The sequence below is a fragment of the Gobius niger genome (genome assembly GCF_951799975.1).
Source record: "Gobius niger genome assembly, chromosome: 13".
Lineage (NCBI taxonomy): Eukaryota > Metazoa > Chordata > Actinopteri > Gobiiformes > Gobiidae > Gobius > Gobius niger.
The window spans coordinates 19,122,607-19,132,976 of NC_136864.1; the positions used below are offsets into that span (position 1 = coordinate 19,122,607).

Sequence of the window (10,370 nt, forward strand, 5' to 3'; positions counted from 1 at the left end):
GGGTGCCAACTCCTGTGGCTCCTAAGATGATGTTTTTTTATTTTTATTTTTATTTTATTTTTTTACAAAGGTTTAAATGTTACCTGAGTTAGAAACCAAAATTAAAATCAAATAGCAGCATTGCCCATCATGTAAGTAGGGGGTACTTACATCATGGACAATGCTGCTATTTGATTTTAATTTGGGTAGATTCAGCCTGCATCTAAATGGAAAAAAATGCCTCGCAATCAAGCAAAACTTGCGCACCCCCGCTATAAACATTCATAAAATGTGTTGCCACCCCAGAAATGATCCCTGACCCTGCTTTTTTTTCTTCTAGATCCGCCCCTACTTAAACAAATCCTAAAAGTAGTGGTATGCAGTACAAAACTGGTTCGGCGCTTTTCCATAATTTATGCCGTTAAATAAATGACGCTGTGACGCAGATACTCTCATACTCTCTCAGCCATGTCAGGTACGTCTCTCTCAAGAGGCCCCATTACTTTTCTGTTTCAATGCAGTAAAAAAAAAAATCCGCTCTTTCCCTTAAAGTGCGTTTATTATCTCGATGGAGGTCCTATTCTGCCCTCTTCTGGATTGTTACTTTTACCCCTATGCGGTATATTGTAGGTTAACATTGAAACAGTTTGTTTGTCTCACTTTTATCACATTTTGTGTGCACACAAGCTGCAGACAATTGCATGCCACATCAATTGCAGTCAATTTAAGAACATGGTCCATCATTATCATTGAAGCGAGTATGCCTGACACACCCTCCCACACTGTTTTGGCACGCCACAACTGTCTGAAATACTATCTAGGGCGCGCGCAGCAGCGCCTCCCTTTGGAGAATAGGTTCTATTGCACCGCCCAGCAGCTACACGGCCGCCGCAGCAACATCACTGTCTCTTCTGTCCTGTCACCACCGGGACTGGCTGTCCTCAGAGGCAGTGCTCACAGCAATAAACCCCAACACGTGAAGACCAACCGAGAGCGGTCAAAATGGTGAGTAAACTACTAGTCTTCACATATGTAACAGGTTTAAACATAATGTATGCAGTCATCCTCAAATAACCTTCAGCTTGAGTTTGGAACAGCCTCACGGTCAGGTGCATGTGAAATAACTGTCTGGCAGTGCGTGCATTATCACTGTCACCCATGTCATTATTTATATACACTTGAATAAAGGCCTATCCATGGACGGCCACTGAATCCATCTGTACAAGCCTGTTTACCAGCTCTTAGAGGCTGGGAAAGCGTGTCGCAGAGATGCAGATCGTACCCTAAAAAGAAAGCGCATAGGCCATGTTAATAAGTGCTGATAAAACACGAAAAGGCTTTTTCTACCAACAATCCTCTCTCCATCGTGCCCTTGCTTTGATTGAATCTAAGTGGGAAAATCTATGGCTATGGCCTTGAGTCAGTTTTTGCTACAATTATTTTTGTCTGATAAAATATAGTATATTCTACAGATTTTTTTAAAAAAATAATAATTATGTACATTTATACTTACAATATAGTTATAAACTTTTTTAATTATTACATACATTTCCCAAAAGCTACTTTACAATGAGAAAGCCTTTCAGCCCCACACCACTAGCTCTAACAGTGGAAACTGGAGATTGCTTGTGCACCTTCTAAATTTTGAAACCTTTTTGGAGGTGTAATTGTGCAATGCAGGGCCATTCAGCTGCATTCACTGAATGGTGACTCAGTCTTTTTGTGATCCCTTGCCCACTGAGGAGACAGAAGGTAAACTCCTTATACAGTGAGTGCTCACCTCAGAGCCAAGCTGCTAGATTCAATTTCCAACATGCCTTTCTTTTTATAACTGTGCTTGCAGAGTTAGAGAGTGCATAAATATATAGAAGCTTGTCATGAAACGCTAATCCAACTCTTGGTTGTAATGAATGAATGTAACCTCTTACTCACTCAAATCCTCCCCCTCCCCTCAGGTGAACTTCACAGTTGACCAGATCCGAACCATCATGGACAAAAAGTCCAACATCAGGAACATGTCCGTGATTGCCCATGTGGACCATGGCAAGTCTACTCTTACGGACTCCCTGGTTTCAAAGGCTGGCATCATCGCCTCATCTCGAGCTGGAGAGACTCGGTTCACTGACACGAGAAAGGACGAGCAGGAGCGCTGCATCACCATCAAGTCCACGTATGTCACCAAACATTAACCTGTATGGAACAATTACACATCTCAACTTTCATTCATATCTAAACTAAACTAACACAGATCAAAGTGAACTTTTCTTCTAACAACATAAAAAAAAAAAAAAAATTAGCATTTCGTTAACCTGTCTTTTTCATTTGAATTCATTCTCAGGGCTATTTCTTTGTACTATGAACTTGAAGACAATGACTTGGCATTTATCAAACAGTGCAAAGATGGGAATGGGTTTTTAATCAACCTGATAGACTCTCCGGGCCACGTGGACTTCTCCTCTGAGGTGACAGCAGCTCTCAGAGTCACCGATGGAGCCCTGGTGGTGGTAGACTGTGTCTCAGGTAGGACTAAGGGAGGACAGACACAAGATTTATAACCTTGCAAGACTTAATGTACATACTCTGTCCCAGGTGTGTGTGTGCAGACAGAAACAGTACTGCGTCAGGCCATAGCAGAGCGGATTAAGCCCGTTCTGATGATGAACAAGATGGACCGGGCTTTGTTAGAGCTCCAGCTGAAGCCAGATGAACTGTACTCAACATTTCAGCGAATCGTTGAGAATGTTAACGTTATCATCTCGACCTATGGAGAGGACGAAGGAGGGCCCATGGGGAGTATCATGGTGAGTGACAAGACCCCAGTAGAGATAAAAAAGTAAAAATGTAAACGTTTTAACATTTACCATCATTTTACTTTGTAATAGTGTCTGATTTCCTTCTTAGATTGACCCAGTTGTTGGAACTGTTGGGTTTGGCTCTGGACTCCACGGCTGGGCTTTCACCCTGAAACAGTTTGCTGAAATGTATGTCGCCAAATTTGCCTCTAAAGGAGCATCTAAAATGAGCCCTGCAGACAGGTGCAAGAAGGTGGAGGACATGATGAAGAAACTATGGGGGGATAAGTAAGCCAACAGTAGCCTATAGAGTTATAGAAATACTTAGCAACCTATAAAGGCATTCTGTGTTTCTTTTAGATTTTTTGATCCAAGTACTGGAAAATTTAGTAAAACAGCCACAGGTCCTGAGGGGCAGAAATATCCACGTACATTCTGCCAACTTGTGCTTGACCCTATTTTTAAGGTAAATTTAAATTTGTTTCACATAATTTTTGTTGTCAGCTATGTTTAATTAAGTAAATAAGTAAAGTTTTACTTTTTACTGTAGGTATTTGATGCCATCATGAATTTTAAAAAAGAAGAAACAGCCAAACTAATAGAGAAGTTAGATGTCAAACTAGATTCAGAGGATAAAGACAAAGAAGGAAAGCCTCTGCTAAAGGCTGTGATGCGACGCTGGCTTCCTGCTGGAGAAGCTCTTCTGCAGATGATCACGATTCACCTGCCGTCTCCAGTGACGGCTCAGAAATACCGCTGTGAACTGCTGTACGAAGGCCCGGGCGATGACGAGGCTGCAATGGGTCAGAACAGCACTAAACTATTATTATAAAAGTATCTGCATGTTCTCAACTCAAGTCTTTGTCTCTCTGTTAGGCGTAAAAAACTGTGATCCCAAGGCTCCTTTGATGATGTACATTTCCAAGATGGTTCCCACCAGTGACAAGGGACGTTTCTATGCTTTTGGCCGCGTGTTTTCTGGCATTGTGGCCACAGGCCAGAAGGTGCGCATCATGGGGCCGAACTTCACTCCAGGCAAGAAGGAGGACCTCTACATTAAACCCATCCAAAGGCAAGTCTGCAATGTAAGACAAGTCATATTGTGTGATATGCGGAAAACATTAACAGTTAACATTTTTATATCAATTTATTCTTGTGCAGAACGATTCTCATGATGGGTCGCTATGTAGAGCCTATTGAGGATGTCCCATGTGGCAACATTGTGGGTCTAGTGGGAGTAGACCAGTACCTGGTTAAAACTGGGACAATAACTACCTATGAACAGGTGAAAAGACAATCCTCTATTGGTTTTCAATTGTTTATTCATTGCTTGTTGCATTCTATGATAGAAATAACAACTAATTTTATAATTTTTTCTTGGTCTACAGGCCCACAACATGCGAGTTATGAAGTTCAGTGTGAGTCCTGTGGTCAGAGTGGCAGTAGAGGCCAAAAACCCCGCTGACCTGCCCAAACTGGTGGAGGGGCTGAAGCGGCTGGCTAAGTCTGACCCAATGGTGCAATGCATCATTGAGGAATCTGGGGAGCACATCATCGCCGGAGCCGGAGAGCTGCACCTGGAGATTTGCCTGAAGGACCTGGAGGAGGATCATGCCTGCATTCCACTGAAGGTGAGGATACAAGCAGGAGTAAAGAGCACGATGAAAGAATACAGTGTATTATACACCATTCATTCTATTCTATCCATTCTATTCATTACATGATAATCATTTTGTGTGTAGTCTATTAGTAAGTAATAAGTCTATTATCTCTTATCTCTTGTTATTTACAGAAATCAGACCCAGTCGTATCTTACAGAGAAACAGTAAGCGAAGAATCAGATCAAATGTGCCTGTCAAAGTCTCCAAACAAGCACAACCGACTTTTCATGAAAGCTCGTCCTTTCCCCGACGGCCTGGCTGAGGACATCGAGAAAGGGGATGTCACAGCTCGGCAGGAGCTCAAGGCCCGTGCACGTTACCTTGCCGACAAATACGAGTGGGAGGTAACAGAGGCCAGAAAGATCTGGTGTTTCGGTCCAGATGGAAGCGGGCCCAACATGGTCATAGACATGACAAAAGGTGTTCAGTACCTCAACGAGATTAAGGACAGTGTGGTGGCTGGCTTTCAGTGGGCAACTAAAGAGGTACGCAGCTTTAATGGGAATATAATAAGTTCTTAATCATTTTGTAAACTTTGTCCTCTTTTCCTAGGGTGCTCTGTGTGAGGAGAATATGCGTGCCATTCGTTTTGACATCCATGATGTGACACTGCATGCAGATGCCATCCACCGCGGAGGTGGACAGATAATTCCCACTGCGCGCAGGGTTTTGTATGCCTGTCACCTCACTGCACACCCCAGACTTATGGAACCTGTCTACCTGGTGGAGATACAGGTGAGTGAGAGTTTTATTTTACATTACATTTAGATTAATTTCTGAGAGAAGAAAATTATATATTTTTCACTACTTCCTGTTTTACAGTGTCCTGAGCAGGTGGTAGGTGGCATCTACGGTGTGTTGAACAGAAAACGAGGCCATGTATTTGAAGAATCCCAAGTGATAGGTACTCCTATGTTTGTGGTGAAGGCCTACCTGCCTGTTAATGAATCTTTTGGTAAGTCATAAAATGGTTTAACACTGGTTTATGATTTTGCCATTTTGTGCTTTCTACAATAAGAACCACATCTGTCATTTGTAGGTTTTACTGCAGACCTGCGCAGCAACACTGGTGGCCAGGCCTTTCCTCAGTGTGTGTTTGACCACTGGCAGATCCTCCAAGGTGACCCCAGTGATCCTACCGCCAAGCCCTCACAGGTCGTTGCTGAGATCAGAAAAAGAAAAGGCCTTAAAGAGGGAATTCCTGCTCTTGATAATTACTTGGACAAATTATAAGCACTATTCTTGAAAATGCCAAATCAATCTCTAAACCCTATCCCCACTTCAAAATTTGCACAGGCTTAAGAATACATTGCACATATTCTTTTGAACTGTTGGAAGCGGAAATCATTAGCTTCTACTTTTGAGTAGTGGGCACTAGATTCTCTTATTTCATTTCACAGCTACAGTACACCAAGTGCCTAGGGCCAGGGTTTTGGAGAATTGGATTAAAGCAGTTGTAATATTGTTTTCCTATTTCTATTTCTCCAAATCATCAGCCATAACGGGCCTGTACAGTGCACTGTGACATAGCTGCAATATTTCTCATTAATAAAGGTCATGTACGATACAGACTTCACGCCATTAGAATCACTGAATTGCACCGTTGTTTTGTGTATGTGACAAATAAATGCATCAAAACAAGTGTCCTGTTTATATCGTTGTATGAAGAGAGTTTTAACAACAGTCAACAGCCCAGACAAGACAACGAATTTTCTCCAGTTTAATCAATAGTAATTTAAAGATACATGTTATTAAATGACATAATATACAACCCTTTCCAAAGCAAGAGGGAATGCTCTCTTTACCCCATACTTCAAGAACAAAGCAACAAAATAGGTGTGTGCCCTTAGAACAAATGAATAAACATATGCAAGGCAAAGAAATGCATGTTATCTTGAGTTTAGGCAGCTACCAAGCAAGGTCACATGAGATCACATTGGTCTTTATGTAGAAACCCCAGATTCCTGTTGTTGATTATGTTGTTTTAAATATAATACAACTTTGCCACTATGCGCAAAAGCCTATGAGGTCTGAGTTGTCGCAAGTTACAGTTTGAGTGTGATCAAGTGCTGTTAAATGCAGGTTTGCATACAATGTAGAGGCGGACACACTTCTTGGCAAATCTGTTCATCTGTACATTCAAACAGTGGTGACCCGCCTTTACTCTAATGGGAGATAATCTGCAGAATTCAGAGTTATTTTTGTCAGTTACAATCACAGCAGTGACAGAGATACTGTGATCGAGGTTCTTTTGTCACATCCCGCTACCTTCGTGGTGCCTTGTACAGTGTTTGTTAACGACACAAAGGTTTTAAAGGAAACGACTACAAAAGAGACAGCATCTCAAGTAACATGTTATGCCCATGTAGAGACTCTTTTGTCCTCATGTAAAGCCAACAGCAGTTTGCTTTATGAAGAATGGCGAGTGACAGATTAGCTTCCAGTACGGCAGCTTCAACATGACCCTGTGCTGTCAAACTTTGATGGAGGATCGTGAGCACACTGGGGGTGACTATGTGTAAAAGATGACCTCTGGGATCTGTCCATCCTCTACTGAAGTGCCGTTGTTGTTCCCTGCCGCGTAGCAGAAGGTGAAACAGGTCTTTGTGCCTGTGGTTGATGACTCGTGTGTAACTTTCCGCATTCCCTTGGTGCCATAATGGGAGTCTGGGCCCTGCAAAAGAACAATTATGTAATATGACGATGACATAACACCTACACTTACACAGGAGTATTAGAAGAGTTGTAATTGACAAATAAAAACCTTAAGTGTTGCACAGGCAGTGTAGTTGACATTAGGAAGTATCTCCACCGGCTCCTTAAACATGACCCTGAACGTGTTGGCCGATCCGTCACAGCTGAAACCTGTGTCATTCTGTCCCAGCACTGTGTTACTGTCTGTGTGTATAATCTGAGGGAATCAAGCACACAAAATAAACAATTAAAATGTGTGTGGTTCATATGCCTGTTCAGACTATAGTTCTGCGTATTAAAAAGGTTCACTGCATAACATTTTGGACTACACTGTTGCCGGCTAAACAAAACATGCTCCTGATGACCAGCTCGATGCAGAAAATGCTATTACTGCAGTGGGTAATCAAAGAATGGATTTGGATGAGGACCTAACATATATAATCTCAATCTCAAATTCTGCTGACTTTAGTGAGCATCTCCATGGAGACGAGCTGGAGACGTACCCATTGTCTAAGGAGAGCTGAGCCGCTCACAGCAAAAGCACATGTTTGTTTCTAAATGTATGCAGTAGTTTTCCATGATAAAATAATATATGCTTGCATTTTAATTTTATTATTTGGGTAAAATTCTACACGGTGTGGCTTTGACTATAATGATCTGGTAATTGAGGGAAACAAACCTGAATGTTGACCTGGTAGTCTGTTGGCCCATGTATTGAGCCATAAAGACCAAACCCGACCACAAATATTCTTCGATTTACAGAAAACCTGGCAATAAAACAAACAAAAAAACATTAAAAAAATGAAACGACAGATCAAATGTAATTACATGTACAATATACTTCGATGCTGTGAGTCAAATGCAAACAAAATGTCTCTTTATTGATTTATATTTTAATCCTCACCGTATACGGTCACTTGTTCCACTGTAACCCCAACGGCTTTCCACCTGTGCAAAACGTGTAATGCTGCACTCCTTCCCGCGGAGGCAGCAGCGAGGACGGTCAATAAACTCTACTCGAGGCTTTGGGTTGACTGTGAAGTGCAGGAAGAGGCTGACCACTTCCCTGTCGGTCAGAATACTGGACTGGGCCGGACCTACAATTAAACCGCATAACTCAGACTTAATGATGATTTTGCAAACTTGATGACTTTTTTGACCTATTGTTTACCTGCAGCAAATTCTTCGATGGTCATAAGGGGAAATCGAATTAGTGACAGTGCTTTTCCCAGGACTTTGCGCTTGTTTTCTGGGGTGGGTTGCAACTGCTGTCTGTGAGCTTCAGCATCTGCCCAGCGCACTGCAGCACTGAACAAACGCACCTCACGCACTCCAAGAGTGTCCCTCTCCAGCACAGCCACCAGTGTATCTAAAGTAAAAGAGGCATCCATGAGACATAGCAAGATAAAAAGTACCTATGAGAATGTTTAAACGTCTGCACATTACCAAGGTCTATGTCGGTGAAGCCCTCAGCTGCAAGAGCATCTCCTGTGTTCTTATCTATGTTTTCAAGACAGAGACTGGCAAGCTGGGGTTCATCAAACAATCGTGCCTGAAACAATGTGTACACATATTAGCTACCCATTGCTGTTTTGGGGAAATTCACAACAACAACAACAACAACAACAACAACAACAACAACAACAACAACAACAACAACAACAACAACAACAACAACAACAACAACAGTTATTCTGACCTGTGTAAGTAGCATAAATGCATTGTCTGCTCTCAAGTTTTTCTTAAGGAATTCCACACAGTGAGCCTCCAGGGCTGGCACTGCGTACTTCTTAGCTGTGTATAGTGTAGTCATGACCGTTTCGGGTCCAATCTGCACTTCGTCTGAGTACAGGAACCTGCATGAGAGCAATAATTATTGTTTATTCAAACAATGCTGACATGACAAAATCCTGAGCATTAGTTCCATGTATCTTTTACTCTTTTTTTAAGATATATATAACTTATTGCAAATAAATTCCTTTAATAAGCATTGCAGATTCACAACTTAATCCTTATCCTGGACACGTCTGGGGTCTAATATTTGTTTGTTTTTTTGCAACTTGAGACAAAACCACCACGCCCACACGTTTCAATGGCAGTGTGCCGTATGTAAATAAGAGATGTGTCTTACTTTAAAAGGGCCAGAAAGGCAGCTGGCTCCACATCAGGCAGCTCGATCTCCGTGGAGGTGGTGGCCATCCCTCCGTTAAACATCGCGTCAAACACGGCACTCCCCACAGCCAACACAAACCTAACAGGCATTACGGCTCATTACACATTTTCATAATGACACTAATACACACGTTTAAACTCACCTATGCGCAGGTATCCTCTGGACCCCCATGCCTTTGCCCACTAAAAAGTGCACGTCACTGAGCACTTCGTTGTTGAAGAGAAACGCAAACCTCTCTTTGACAGTGCTTTTCGTCGCTTGCCAATTGTACACAGGCTCTCGGTAAACCAACACGGAAGCGGCTGCCATCGTGGCTGTTGGTGCAGTTGTCGGAGTAGCATTTGATGCTACGCTGGATGTCATGTTTGACGCGGGGGAAGCCATGGCTCCTGCTGCCGCAGCCCCTGTCGCAGAGGACTGCTGCAGGGAGTTGTGCGCAGGCGGCGGGGCCCCGCTCGAAACACCGCTGCTGTCTGCTCCGCCAGGCCCCAGCTGCGGGTTGGGGCGCCTCGCTGCACCTTGAGCTCCCGGGGCAGCGCCCACAGCCCCGCCATTGGATGCAGGCATCGAGAAAACGCTGTTGCTCGGTTGGCTGTTTCCCAAAGGACCAGGGCCCGAGAAATTAAGGCAGGGAGGCCTGCCACTGTTGTCTCCTGTCGCCATCTTGATCCTAACGTAGGCGTAAACAGCAGTCTTCGTTGTTGGTGATTTTTAGTCGTTCAACTAAGTGTGCACGCGGAGTCTGCCCCCTAGCGGTATTGGCTGGTGTTGCCGAAGCGCTAAGGCGAATATACCTGTCATAACAATCATCACATTTTTCAAACATCGTTAATCTTAGAGTTGCAAATGAATATTTCTCATCGTACCACACATTGTAGAATGAAATTATAACCATAATGACTGCATAATGAATGATTAGCCTACTTTATTATTTACATTTTATTTTGATAATAAAATAAAGGACTATATGATGTGCACTTAGTAACGTAATGCATACACATTTACCAAGTGCACTGATTCAAAATTCCTCATTCATTCTTCATTGAGTTCAGGAGCATCCTGGGCCCATCC

At 42.9% G+C, this 10,370-nt stretch overlaps 2 protein-coding genes across 2 annotated transcripts; one reads left to right on the top strand and one right to left on the bottom strand.

Moving 5' to 3' along the window:
* Positions 1-828: 828 nt before the first annotated feature.
* On the top strand, positions 829-6,073 carry eef2b (eukaryotic translation elongation factor 2b). The gene is made up of 14 exons (XM_079568716.1): positions 829-984; positions 1,935-2,149; positions 2,318-2,499; positions 2,569-2,780; positions 2,881-3,059; positions 3,132-3,237; positions 3,322-3,574; positions 3,648-3,843; positions 3,933-4,056; positions 4,160-4,402; positions 4,564-4,917; positions 4,985-5,167; positions 5,255-5,387; positions 5,472-6,073. The coding sequence occupies exons 1-14, from the start codon at positions 982-984 to the stop codon at positions 5,663-5,665; spliced, it is 2,577 nt and encodes an 858-aa protein (XP_079424842.1). The 5' UTR covers positions 829-981; the 3' UTR covers positions 5,666-6,073.
* Positions 6,074-6,150: 77 nt separating this feature from the next.
* On the bottom strand, positions 6,151-10,000 carry btbd2b (BTB (POZ) domain containing 2b). The gene is made up of 9 exons (XM_079568715.1): positions 9,442-10,000; positions 9,258-9,377; positions 8,826-8,982; positions 8,573-8,678; positions 8,298-8,495; positions 8,031-8,223; positions 7,806-7,893; positions 7,197-7,343; positions 6,151-7,106 (listed from the first exon to the last, which is right to left on the bottom strand). The coding sequence occupies exons 1-9, from the start codon at positions 9,960-9,962 to the stop codon at positions 6,945-6,947; spliced, it is 1,692 nt and encodes a 563-aa protein (XP_079424841.1). The 5' UTR covers positions 9,963-10,000; the 3' UTR covers positions 6,151-6,944.
* Between the last annotated feature and the right edge of the window lie 370 nt (positions 10,001-10,370).